The sequence below is a fragment of the Pleurodeles waltl genome, chromosome 4_2 (assembly GCF_031143425.1).
Source record: "Pleurodeles waltl isolate 20211129_DDA chromosome 4_2, aPleWal1.hap1.20221129, whole genome shotgun sequence".
Taxonomy (NCBI): Eukaryota; Metazoa; Chordata; class Amphibia; order Caudata; family Salamandridae; genus Pleurodeles; species Pleurodeles waltl.
Window position 1 is genome coordinate 305836369 of NC_090443.1, and position 14188 is coordinate 305850556.

General features: G+C 45.8%; 1 protein-coding gene across 1 annotated transcript in view; it reads right to left on the minus strand.

Annotated features, from left to right (window-relative positions):
- Positions 1-13323, minus strand: part of PMM1 (phosphomannomutase 1) — a 43082-nt gene extending 29759 nt beyond the window's left edge. The window contains exons 1-5 of the mRNA XM_069231259.1: positions 13060-13323; positions 3116-3233; positions 2146-2222; positions 838-929; positions 219-318 (exon numbers count right to left, since the gene is read on the minus strand). Of these exons, the coding sequence (XP_069087360.1) occupies positions 219-318; positions 838-929; positions 2146-2222; positions 3116-3233; positions 13060-13131 (459 nt within the window). The 5' untranslated portion in view covers positions 13132-13323. The remainder of the gene's footprint in view (positions 1-218; positions 319-837; positions 930-2145; positions 2223-3115; positions 3234-13059) is intronic.
- Between the last annotated feature and the right edge of the window lie 865 nt (positions 13324-14188).

The window sequence follows — 14188 nt, forward strand, 5'->3', positions numbered from 1 at the left end:
GCCCCAGAATATAACATTTTTAGATTGGTCTAATGCTTTTGTAAATGCAGAATTAATCATGAGGGGACTACATGAATGTTAATTTTTGTAATTTTAGTCCTGTTGATTTTAATTTTGGCTTTATCCTACAGAGGTTAAAGCAGTCTCTGAACTTCCTGCAATAAATATGACTATTGCTGATTAATCCCAACATTCGTATGCGTGAAAATCTTCCTGACCTTGTCCAACTCGGAGAACTCGACCCTCTCTTCCGGAGTGCAGCTGCGACCGATTGGAGATATGTTCAACATCCCGTTCCGGAACTCAATGAAGGTTCCTCTGTTGTAGGCAAAGGACAGAAAACAATATGCGAAGAAAACGGCACATTAATAGTTAAAATCCGTTAAGCCAGTAACAGACACACATCTCATGACTGGTTCGACAGATATTAAGAGTATCCACACTGTCAGCTGACCCTGATCAAATAGCTTGGGGGGGTCGGGGTGTGTGTGTGGGGGGCGAGGGGGGAGTCTGCCTTGGATTAGGGTGTGAGAGATGAGATTTGGAAGTCTTGGGTAAATGGGGAGCTGGGAGGACAAACTGTAAGCCCTACCAGATTGTGGGGACAAGGGAGAGCCTCAAGTGTGGACAGAAGAGGGAGCTTGTTCGCACGGAGGTGTACTTACAACTGCTACACGCCTTGCTGTTAGGCCCAATTTAGCTTACAATTAGGATCTACAGTCCTTTCACCGATATGTATGTGGTGGACAAAACTCAAGTTGGAGTTGGTGGTGGGCAAGTCCATAGGGTGAGGTTCTGCAGAGGCCCCTCAGGCGTGGCAGCAGAGGGAGTTCTTACCGCTTCTTGGGTAGCCGGAGCAGTGCAATGTAGTTAAGGCAGAAGTTAATGAGTTCCTGCAGCAACTCTTCGCCTAGGTGGTCTTGGATAGCCTGCAGCAAAAGAAGAGAGTCAAACAGAGAGCAGGCAGGAGTGGAAAAGAGGGCAGACGAAGGGAAGGGGGCAGAAGAAGCAGTGCAATAGGAGTCAGAAGGAACCAGGGATAGGTTCCCTGTTAAGCCCTCATCGAAGTTATGGCCCAACAGTTAGCAGGATTCTCCTCCATGGACTGAGAACAGCTCATCCAGAAGGCTTCGGCACACACCAGTATTAGTGCTTGTCTTTCCATGGGTCCTCTAGCTTTTTAAAGTAAATCAACAGAGCTCAGGCGAATCCCGCTCTCACTTGGACTGCAGGAGACACTATTGCGAGTGTGGATTGGCTCATCAGGGTGCGCCTTTCTGAGGCCTCGGAACCCTACAGACGAGGTGACGAGAGCATGGATTCCCACCAGAGCAAGCCTACAGACCTGCAGGGACAGGATGGAGTCCATGATTCCAGTGCCTGTTAACTGTTCACTTAGTTATAGGCAATTTCCGCCTGCACTCTTCAACACAGTCGGTGTGTCTGCCACATGGTATCAACTAGCAGCCCTATGCATTCACAAGGAGGACAACTAAAATGAAAGATTTTAAACACCTGTTATAAACACCCACTCTTTGTAAAAAGGGCGGTGGATTGAGACAGAGAGAAAGTAGGTAACCCCGCTTATTTGGATGTCTTGCTCAGCCTGCACTTCTTTCCTCTACACACTTTCAGGGCATATTTGAAAAAAGTGACTTGCACCAAGAGATATATTTGCTCTCATTAATCAGATTCAGCCATAAGGCCAACTCCGGTACTGAATAGTTTACATTCGCACAGGAATGTCATAATAACATTTCACAATGTAAATAATTGTATTTAGATTATTTGTGTGTGCATTTATCTTGGGTGGGTATCCTGAAATCTCAGCATGGCTCTAGCCTGATCGAGTGGAGCAGGACACGAGCTTAAAAAAACACTTCCAGTCTTTGAGAGCTCCAGCACACCACGGCTTCACCATAACCATTCCCAGTGCAGAGAATAGCACTAAGAGGTTTAATATGTAAATATATCTAATGTGGATATCCTGGGAATCTGGCATGGATCAAACCCTCGTGGGCCAGGATAATTGTTATTAAAAAAACTCATAGCAGTTTGCAGTGAATTTTCAAAGTTACTACAAAGTTACTACAGAGTGTGTCTAAGGAAGATCTTATTTAATTCAGAAACAAGAGGGGTGCTCACCTGGCGGGACAGAAGCTCCCCATTCTTATACTGCACAGTCCCATTTTCAGCAAAGACATAATCGAATTTGCGGACGACTGTAAAAGAAACCAAACGGGGAGATGTCATGGCGGTCATTGATTCGAAACACCCCCGAGAGGGTCAAGACGGGGGGAGGGGATTACATACCAATCCCGTGGCACTGGAGTGAGGGATATTTTAAACTGTTGACAGTAAATAAAAAGGTGAGAGATGTCAACATTTTGGCTAAAAAGACAGTCTAGTCTATTGAAACCACACTAACAAATATATTATACATACAAATGTCCTCATCACACAATATAGTCTTTCTAGGTATACGCGCCTCATTAGACTCAAACACACTAAATTCACTATGTACATGGGACTGTTTCTTTATTGATATCATTCTTGTGTTAGGTATTAAATCAGTATTTCCCAGCTGGACAAATTACAACAACATCTAATACCATACATGGAGTCCCTGGATATACTTCACCAGAAGTGCAAACTATTTTTTACACAACCAGACTTATATAAAAAAAATCATCTGGCCTCTTATGGTCCAAACTAGACATGTACAATTAACCCACCCTGAATCATGTCAGGAGATTCTTATGTATGACAAAAGTGAACAGTATTTATCTCCCTAGACTCTCCCTCCTCTCTCTTCATTCTCTACAATTCCCCCTCCACCTTAGAGTGATACAAGAATATGCTCTAACTGCTTTTTTGTTTAATGATTAATAAATGAGTTACTCTTACAGTCAAATGCTAAATGTGGACTTAACTTGACTGCCTTTAACTACAATGTCACCTATTTGTTTCTCAACTATCTGCTGTATATTTTGAAAAACACAATAAAACAGTTTGAAATCAAAAGATAGAGCCTCCCTCCACCCCAAGTACAGAGGACTGGGTGACCTGAGATTTGTTATGTGTTAAAGGAAGGATGAGTACCGAAGAGCCGCACCTTGGTCGCCTTCCCCAAGCTGCTCTGCGATCTTCGAGTAGTCCGAGCCCCCGACCACTCCAATCTCCACACGCTGGCGCAACTGCTTCAGAAACTCGTCAACTTCTGCATCTATTTTCTGTGGAGACGGAACAGAGGGGGAGAAGAGGTGTGAACGAGAGGAAAGGAGCTGTAAAACCAGCGACAATGGCCGCAAGGACCCACATACATGAAGCCTAGCCCATAACGTGGTGTTAGAACTGATAAAAGTAAAAACCTCATCAGTGACCATGACTGAATGTCTGTCACTGCCAGGGCAGCAAGTTATACAACACCCTAACTCAACCAAGCAATGTGAAGGGATACAGAGGTAAAGGATGGACACTGAGGGCTGCTCCTCTGTTAGGGTGGAGGAGTGTTGCACCCCCACCAGCAGCGGCAAAACCTTTACAGGAAAACATTTTTTGTAAAGGGGTGGGGCCACGGGGTTACGAGCAGTGAGGGGGAGTGCACAGCACAGCGCATGTGTGTTTGGCTGGCCGCCTCAGACACACATGCGCAGTAGGCTCTCTCCAGCCTAGAAACACAGTTGCCTAGCTGTAGAGAGCTTGCACAGGCTCCCAGTCTGCCTGGAAATGCCCTGGCTGGGCGTTCCCAGCCAATCCTGATGCTGCTCTGAGCAGGATTGGCCGCAGGCTAGGCTGGGAGCCTGTGCCTGCAACCTCAGATGGAGGAGCGGAGTGGCGGTAAGTGAACGTAAGTGGGTTTTTATTTTCTTAAATAAATTAATGTTAATTCCCCCTTCCCCGCGCCACCCCGCCCCTTCCGCACCCAGCGAGCTGCGACTGCAGACCCAACCACTAACCTAAACTGCAGAGCCTTCCAAGGCCACAGACAACATCTGCCAGACCCAAAGGCAGTGTTGCTTGTTGCCTGCCAGACCCATAAGCAGAGCCTTCCAGGTCCATCCAGACCAGGGGCGGTTCCTTCCTCCTGGCAAAAGGGTGCTGACCAGCCGCCTCATGACCCTCCACAAATTATAACTTAAAATGTGTGTTTTGCTGTGTCTCTTAATTGCATTGCAGGTCATGTAACTTACTGCTTGAGGGTGGAGTGGGCACTGATTGACAGCAGGGAGGTCTCCAAGGACAAGAAGTGAAGTGCGCATGTCAGGCTGGACTGGTGTTTTACTTGGGTCCCGTCTGACAGGCGTACTTGAGGTTGCTCGAACCGGTGCAATGCAGGGGAGTCAAGGGGATTCCAGCCACAGGCCTAAGGTCATCTTTGGAGCGTTTGCTTTGCCTCCTCCTACCAATCCTGGTGCTGCTTTCATGTTGCTTACAAACATAAACAACATGAGAGCCAGTGGCGGCCCGTCCTTTCGGGCGGAGGGGCCACGCCCCCCACCTTTTGCCCCTCATGAAGAGTGTCTGTCAGGCTGAATAAAGGTCAGCCTGACAGACACTCTCCATGTTCAGCTCAGGCAGCCAGGAGCAGACATGCATGATTTGCGCACACTCCTGGCTGCCTGAGCTGAACTTTGCTGGGCTGAGGAGGTCACAGCTCCTATGGGCGTGACCTCTTCGGCTCAGCAAAGGTGCCTCGAGGCCCTCTCCTGGATGACGAGGAAAGCGTCACCAATTGACACTTTCCCTGGGCGCTTCAGGTTTAAGCCCTGAAGTGCCCAGGGCGAGTGTCAATCAGTGACACTTCATCACAGAGTGGGGTGGGGTCAGCAGCCTCACTGACCCCATCCCACTCTGTGATGAGGCTGGGACTGCTGCCTTCCCTCATTGGCTGACCAAGGTGAAGGTGGCAGTCCCAACCCTCCTGGGACCTGGAGGCTGAAGGTAAGTGTGTGTGTGATGTTTTAACTTGAATGTTTGGTGTGCGCGTGCATGTTTGAGTGTTGTGAGTGTTGGTAATGGATGTGCATGCGTGCGTGTGTGAAAGAATGAGTGTGTGCGATCTTTTAAAATGAATGTTTGGTGCGTGCGTGCATGTTTGAATGGTATGAGTGTTGGTAATGGATGTGCATGTCTGTGTGTGAAAGAATGAGTGTGTGTGTGTGTGTGTGTGTCCTGCCCGCCCCCCTCCCTCCTAAAGCTGCCAGCCGCCACTGATGAGAGCAGCGTCTGGATTGGGTTTGGGTGCTAGGCGGTAAACCTCTGATCCATCATCAGCAAGGGGGTCGTACTTTCACTATATGACTAATTACTGTGTGGCTTTGTTTTGGTCTTACACCTTCTTGTTGTGCTCACTTTATTGTGATCCGCGTCTAAGCGCCCCAGTTGCTTGTGTTGTCTGCCATTGAATTTGAGAACACTATGCAGACTGTGCTGCGACTAGACTTTCTTAGATTTAACTTTGGCATTTTCAGAATCATGTCAGTGTTCCAATCTGTATACATTCACCACTCTTCATAACATGTGAGCTTCTCGGGAAAAAGTCAAAGGGCAAGAGTGAAAAGTGTGGGAGCACATAGCTCTTGGTGTGAAGTTATAATGGCTTTTTTTAACAGATGCATTCCAGACCTCCATTTCGCATCTGTGTGAAAGAGCTCTGGCAGGTTGCTGATTCTTTCTGACTTGCAGTCGATTTTATGGGTAGCTGCCTGCTGAACAGTTTGTGGACAATATTTTAACATATAACAGTTCTGAAGGGTGCAGCCAAGTAAAAGAAAGCAAGAAGCGGTGAAATGAATCTGTGGACCAGGTAAGAATAAGGTAGCTCAGTGGAATAGAGTATTTGCTGCAAACAATTATGTGCAGTGCATAGTTTGGAAAGCCACCAGGCTGTACTCAACCTTTTACTCTTTGTGAGATTACTTCCTACCACTAGGTAGAGTAAGAGCGACTTCTGTTTGGTCTTAGAATCAAGTTATTTTGTTTATTAGCCGTATAATTTTTATTATGCTGCTCAAACTCAGGTGGGTGTGAATTTTGTTTTGCGAAAGCACGGGGATGACTTATGTACACTTGTATGTATTTGTTTGATCACTGGAAAATGAGCTCACCTGTGTAGCCTGTGTGTGACATTTTTGGGTGGAGGCATTTTATTATCTTTACTGGTAAAGGTTTTGTAATGCTATCAGCAGTACTGTCTGAGCACGTATGATCAGGCCTTGAAAAATCATAAAAATGTTACCAGACCTGCGTCTAGTGCCTTAAATAATCTACTGGACCCAAATGTAATGCTCATGAACCATAAACTGGTTTAAAATTATGTAATCCTAAACAAATATTTTAATTCACTGAGCCACCATTTTCTTCAGTATCACATATGATAGCACCTTTATGTATGTTAGTGCAGCATGTTTGCTGAACAAAAAACTCTTGTTTAATAGACTAAATGTTTGCTGTATATATAATACAAATCTAGCTGCATAAAAGATACATATGACCCCTGGCTTGCCTCTTATTCAGGGCCACTGGAATTATGGGATTGTGCGCCCGCAACGATTTTTGCCTAATCATAGATTTGCCGCGTTTGCCCATAATCCATCATCTGCTGCATAATCTGCAGATTTATCCAAACAAATGTTCAAAAGCTACTAAATATGCAACGCCATGTTGCAGCACAGTGAACAGCCCTTTACAAAGCTGGACTGGTCACCTGTTGCCTATTGCCATATTTGGGTGTTAAATTGGTACTAGTGAGGTGCACCCAATGTCCAGAGAGTATTACTAAATTACAAATGACAAAATAATGAAGTAATATTATTGCAAAATGTGCCACATTATGCTGCATAATTTGCCTTTTTTTGCCACATAATATATTCAGCCTTGCCGCTTAATTTGGACCTCTACTGCTGCATAATCCCAGTGCCCCTGCTCTTAGTTCATTAACAGCATTGTCATGAAGGCGGGGACAAGAATGTTTCTCTAATAATGGTCCAAAACTATCACTTTTAATGAATATGTAACTAAAACAAGAAGCGGTAGCGTACTGTAACTTTTAATCAACACATTTTACATTGAAATAGCCACAAAATGTCCAAGTGACATGCAGTTTTACTGATAAAACTAAAAAGCATACCAACAGTAATGTTTGGAAATCGAGTTTCTGCAAATTTTTGTCATTTCGACATCACAAAGTGTTCTGATTTGTTTTACATATATTTAAATCTTTGCATAACACTTCTGAGTTACAAAAAAGTTAATTTGTAATTCCTGATATATTTTAATTATTTGTACTACTTATTTACAACCTATTTGAATGTTGTGTATTAGAAAAAAAACTGACATCCTACAGCCTTTTGTTTCACAATGATTGTCAGACAGCTCTCTTTACAAAATCCTCTAACTGTAGTAAGAGAAAAAAAGTTAACACCATTTTTCAGGATAAGATAGGCATCACTTAGTAAAAAGACAAACTGACATTTGACCTCAGCCCTTGAACAGACAGCAAATGTGCCAGATAAACAAGAATCAAAGGCATGTTATTGCTCATTCATTTTCTGAATGAAAACAACACCTGTTCCTTTCCAGCTCAAGCTCACTGCCAGAGCGAGCAGACCAGTAGGTCCTAAAAATAGCTCGCCATTGCATAGATTTTCGAGGCCTGACAATAGATGTCATCTGTCTGCTTTCCAATCATGGACTTTCTTTCAAGAGAGCAGTAACACAGTTGTGTGAGCCTGTATTATTGTCAAGCTGTGGTATCTGTGATTGTGAGGTTTGTGTAACCTTTGACTTGTTCACACTATCCCTTCCATGTAGAAACTCAGCCAAGACATATGACTGAGGACCTTCTTTAACGGGACTGGATGGGATGATGAATTGAAGAAAGATGCTTTTTAAAATCGATAGGCCAAGGTGACTTTGCATACCTTGATTTTCTTTACTGCCTGGAATGCACATTGCTGTAGATAAAGTTTAATGAAAGTTGCATTACAAGGTCTCCAGTTTTGCCTCCACTTTGTCATGTTTTTCTTGGGGAGTTTCAAGATCCAGTACTAAGGGGAAAGCTTGGTTAGCACAACACAAATGTGCCCCTTCAGAACTTCTGGGTATCATGCAAATTATGTGTAAAATTATATTATGAATGCCCCATTCCCCCCTGTTTGTTTTCAAATATTAATAGGGCAAGGCTGCACCCACCCCCAAACATTCTTCGAGGTCTTCAGGCTCACTCGTTCTACTATTACTGTTTCCAGTTTTAGAAATAAATTTACACCCTACCACTTTCAAAGTTCGCCAGCCACCACTGATCCATACACAGCACTTGAACGGCCAGAAGACGTGCCTGCAGGCACCACAAGCAGCAACCTAAAGACCCGCAAGCATCTCCCATCAGACCCACACAAAGCACCAACCAGGTTTACTTGGTTCCTAAGCAGAGCACCGTCCACTTGCAGCACATATCAAGTCTACAAGCACCACACACAGCACCAATTTTTTGGTATGTTTGTATTTTCACAAATTATATGCTTTGAGCGCACACACCTACTCCTCGCAGTAAATGTTTACTTTTTTTTTAACAGACTGCCACAAAGGCCCAAAGTTTTTCTTAGAAGCTTTCCTTTGAATCTGCTGAATGCTAGGGTTGCCGAATACCAGGAATGACTTATCTGGATTCCACATGATGCCTGAATGTCTCATCTAGATTCCACATTATGCCTCATTTTTCCACCACCTTACAATTACTGTCTGTCAGTCTTACATGTTCTTTTACATCCCCGTTTTTAGGTCTCGGTTCTAAAAGCACAGTTGTCAAAAATATTTTTTACTTACAATATGCATAGCACGGGCTTCCCCCCCTTTCAATCATTGCCCTTCTTCGACCAGCCTCATTCAACCATTGTCTTAAGATTTTCTTAACCACCATGGCTGCCAAGTTTCCCAGGTTCATGCGCAGTGGGCTGCCCAAGTCCAGTGTTTTGGTCCTTTGAATTCTGGGACTTGTAGCCCTCCTTTGTAATGGAATAAACAACACTACAAGTCCCAGAATTCAAAGAAAAAACATGGACTGGCGCAACACATCACGCATGAACCGGAAGTTTGGCGGCTATGAACCACATATAAAAATACATTACTAGAAATAACTTCAACGTTAATTCAGAAACGTAGCTGCCCATAGACGTTATTTTTGTCATATAAAAATAAGCATCTATTGTACAGCACAATAAATTTCCATGACTAAAAATTAGATATTCAACAAAGCCAACGCACAGTCCTTCCTTTCTTTCTATGTATTAAGACGTACTATAATGAAGATTGTCTTGTCATCTGGCTGTCATGTGAAGTAGAAACAAAAGCAGGGCTGTATTGGGTGCTTCCAATACACTGCCTTTGGTGGCTTGTCAGGCATTAATGTGCTTACACTGCAAGTATTAGCACATTAAACCCTGACTTACTGCCTTTGCTTACTTCCCCTTGGTCACCGTATTCATGCCTTTCTGCTCCACCTTCTTTGTTCCTTTTCTGCCTCTCACTTGCTCTGGATCGAGTGTCAACGCCAAACACCTATATAAATTAAGCTCCGAATGCATTGATACACTCCCCACACAAACACATGTAAAATCAAGTTTTACCCCTCATAGTCGTTTGCATACGCCAGCCTACACACATTGCCCATGTGCAGATACACGGAGTTCACGATTCAAATGTGGCTTCTGCTCACTACAGCATTTAGCACGGGGAAGTAAATCGCCCACGTAGTTCATCAGCTGTCTTGCACAGTGAGTGACAACATTTTGTCTGATCACGTGTACAACTCCCTGAAAAGGAATGCTCTTCAGTGCCAGGGATGGTGCATCCTGGTTGTTCTGCTACATCTCTATGATTATATTTTTTTACAGTTGCTTTGCATAGATCAGCAAAAAAAAATTAAAAAAATGATGTGTTTGCCAAGGCCAGGCCTATCGCCTTGTCGATGGTTGTTTCAGGCTTGTTCCCTAGTTTTCATTTCGAGGGAGAGCAGCGTGGGTGTGCAGGCCTGGGTGGTTGACGTGATACACACTTAAGAATGATAAATAGTTTACCCATGGTTCCGGAGTCTGGGCCATACGTTCATTCATGGGTTGTATCCATGGACCACCAGTCAGGTATACGAGGTAAGGTACCTCGTGGGATGTACTTTGCATTTCAACTCGATGGAGCTGCTAATATGTCCTGGATCCTATAACTAAATTACAAAATGAGCTGGGGGGGAGAGGTCCTTTTTCTTAGGAGCCTGTCGCCAGTGCAGCCGAATGCCAGAGTTGCCAAATACCAAGGCGGCGATGCCTAGCTCTGTTTAAAAACATCATTCCTCATTCTTCCACCCCTCCGCACTTCCGGTCTCGCCATCTCACTCTTGCATGTGCTTTTTCAATCCTGCTTTCTCCCTTTCACCCTTTTTCCAATTAGTTTCTTCCTCCTTTCCTCTCCCTTTTCTGCCCTTCTCTCTCTTCTTCTGGGTCAGTCTGATGGTTAAAAATATGTCCTGTCACTAAACATGAGTGCTGGTGCCTCCACCTGCAGAGATGAAGCACTGGCTGCAGCAACAGGCAAGCATGTGTGATTGTACAAAGGCCAGGTGTTGTGAAACCATGATGTAGTAGGCAGGGTGGGCCTCTGTGTGATGCAAACAGCGTGTGTGCCTTTGACCTCTCTGGAGGGAGCTGTAGTGTGGAGCGGGCCATGGGTCGGAGAAATGTGCGTGTATGTTTGGGACGGGGTATAATATGTGATTTGTAAGCGCAGACATATTAGTTCTTCACTAGAAATCCCAGTCCTTAGAGCTCGACTCCGTTTCAGATTTCCTGTGAAAACCTGCATAAAACGCTGAACCATTTTAGATCAAATAATTTTGCTTTTAAACAATGTTTGTTTTTATAGTGGCAAGGGCCCAGGAGCGCCTCCAAAATATTTTTACCAAACCCGTGACAAAACTAAACCAGAAATGTCTGGCAGCCAACAGACCTGTCGGCCTAGCCAGTGTTCGGTTAAGTACTCTGCAATAACGGCCTGCTCATCGAAACTATGCCTGGAACATGCCATGTCCTCTTCTGAAGGACAGCTCGGTGAACTCTGCCCAGTCCTAAGGGCCAGCTTGAGGGACCTGTGTATCGCTCTGGATATCTCATCTAGAGAATAGTGCACAGATCTGGAAGCCTTGTGTGGTGGCCTGCTTCTGTTCAAGAGACCTTAGGCCAGGAAAATAATGACACGTGGGACTGTGCAGAGCAGGGCTCTGAAGACATGCGCGGTTCGACTCAAACAGATTACACAAAAAGATGGAATAAATGCAAAGGAGGGATGTAAACAGACTAAGGATGAAAAGGCTGCAACGCGTGAGACACGGGCAGACGATCAGCTGTCTCCTGGGTATAAACGCACTGAACGGGGTGGGAGGAGGGGGGTGACGTAGGAGAGACGTTGAAGTGTTTGTGTACCAGGGAAAGGTGCAGAGTCCAACAGAGACACTGTGTTAACTGTGCCAGAGGTGACAGCCAACTAGGTTAATAGTCTCAAGCACCCAAAAGACCCGGCTCACTATAAAACTAAATAATTCAGGAACGAAGGGTGTCCCTTTCCCTCAGGTTAGACAGATCTCACAGGCTCGGACAGGACAGATCTTCCTTGAGTCGCACTTGAGTTGAGATCACCTTTTAGGCCTCGGCAGGAATATTTCTCTTGCTACAAAGATCTATGCTCTGACCACCGAGCCAGTCCCTGCCCCTACAGATGTCGTGCTGATTCAGACCAGCGACAACACCGCGATCTCTCAGCTTTCACACATCTCACAGGTTAGGAAACAGCAGACATATCCATCTGGTTCATGTTAAACCTCCATTCCAGTCTCAGGCCTTGAACAGCAATGCTACTTCTCATCTTATACAGCTTTTCAGGCTCAGGCCCCTAGCAGCAGAACTATCTTTTAGACTACACACACAGATATTACAGGCTCAGGGCTTAGAGAGCACAGCTACCCCTCAGGTTACAAAAAAACTCTCAGTAACATGCATCAATAGAGCCTACCCTGTAGGCTGCACAGATCTCACAGGGTATGCCCCACTAAAACATACCCTCAGACTGCACAGGTCTCACCAGATCAGGCAGCAAGGCTATCCCTCATTCTGCAAAAATCTGACGGATGCATATCACAGCAAGTGAAGCTACCCTTAACATGAGAGGTCTATCACACGTTTTAGCACACCTATCCCTTCAGCTATACTTTACAGCAGAGATAATTACTCCGGTTTCCCAGATTCTGCAGTCTCAAAGTCAGACACATTTTATGTGCAAATTACAGACTACAATTGCTGGGACAGAGGTCCTTTGGGATGGAGCCGGCCCTATGGATTAGAGGCTGTTCCTGCTTTTGGCGGGTGCTGAAGGAGGGGCCGAGGGCTGGGGCAGCAGAAAATGGTTCTGAGAGCCAGAAGCAAGAACTGACTGTCAGTGGACGGGGTGTGGCAGTGGTAAAATTTAGTCCGAGGTGGGCAGAGCTCATTATCGCCCAGAAGCCGTTCCAGGGAGAGCGAGCAAGCAAAATGCATCCCACAGACTTGAACTGGATCAATCACCATGCGCACCTTCCTCACACACACAAAATGTTTTGATCAACATAGATTTTAAATGAATCCCCCTCCCCCCCCCCCCCCGAATAATATTCCCCGCCCCCTAACACTTCATCCTTTTTCCTTGGAGACTCGAAAGGTTGGGAGGTATCGTGCAACCGAGCCGTGACAATGATTCGCGGGGGAGGGGAGCGAGTCCTGACCCAGAATGGTTCTGGAAGATAGACACTGTTTCTTGGAAGGGGCTCTACAAACGAGCCCCAAGGATCGGAGTCCATCCCTGGGGTCTGAGGCCGATCCTGGAGATCAGAGGTCAACCTGGGCAGTATACCATAGGTTCTGAGGCAGGAAAGTCCGGTTTCTGGGTCTCGGTCCTAAATCCCAGGAGAGGCACAGACCAGTTTGGAGGTGAGGCAGAAACGGGTCCTGATGCAGCAATCCGAATGCAGCGTCCTACCTGTCTGGCCGCTGTTAGGGTGCCGTCCACGTCGAAGAGGCAGAGGGTGCGCCGGGCTCCACGTTCCCCCATGTCTGGCAGTTTCGGGGTTTTTGCTGTCGGCAAACACCGGTCTGGGAAGGAGAAGGGCCGGTTGGGGGTGTGCCGGGGGACGGGCCTGCGAGGGGCGGTGCCAGCCGAGGCCTGCGCCAATGAGAAGCACAGCAGGAAGGGGGCAGCTGTTAGTAAACAGGACCCGCGGCACGTACGCCGAGGGAGGAGGACGAACGAGACGGCAAGAAAGCAGCCTGGACCAGGCCTAGTTTGTCACCCAGATGCAGCCTGCTGTGCCAAAACACCCCTTTGTTACCGCCCAGGGTCAGGTGTCATATGACTCAAGGGCAGGCCTCTAGACTTAATCCATGGTCAGCCTCATGTGAACTGGAGCATCCTTTATACACGGCCAGGCACATGGCAACATTTTAGAGGAGGCAAGTGGGAGATGTTTAAAAAAAAATGGTCCGGAGAATGTATTTTCCCCACCAACCTATAGTGAAGCAGAGGCAATCTGCCTGAATCTGGTCTGTTGGTATGTATGGTAATAGACAATCAGCATTTCATGTTTGGCAGTTTAATAACATGGTGCAAACAAAAACAGAGCTCTAAACTTTTTTTGTTTGCGCTATTCAAAACAGACCAAAAAAATGTGAGGCCTGTCACATGCTTTATCTCCCCCTCCAAGAATTAAGAACAATAACGATAAACTTTGATGTCAGAGGTAGTTCTTGGAGGGGGACATTGGAGTGTGAGTGACAGGCATCAACTTTCTAATTTTGTCCGCTTTACAAAATCCTGAATCGGGTTTATGCATTCAGGAATCTAGAGCGGGGAGACTAGCCTTGAAATCAGTATGCTCCCGCCTGAATCGGAAGGAATGGCATGTATGAGGCAGACTCACATGAGTTGGAAGCAGGCCTCATATCAAACACATCAGGAGCAGGCTGATTGTCACCCAGAGCGGGGAGACCTTATGTCGCCCAGAGTCAGGGGTAGCCGTTGTCACTGTGAGCGAAGATATATGTGACACAGGAGCAACTCTTATCTCACCCAAGGAGACCTAATTCAAAACAGACATTGGACAGGCCTCATG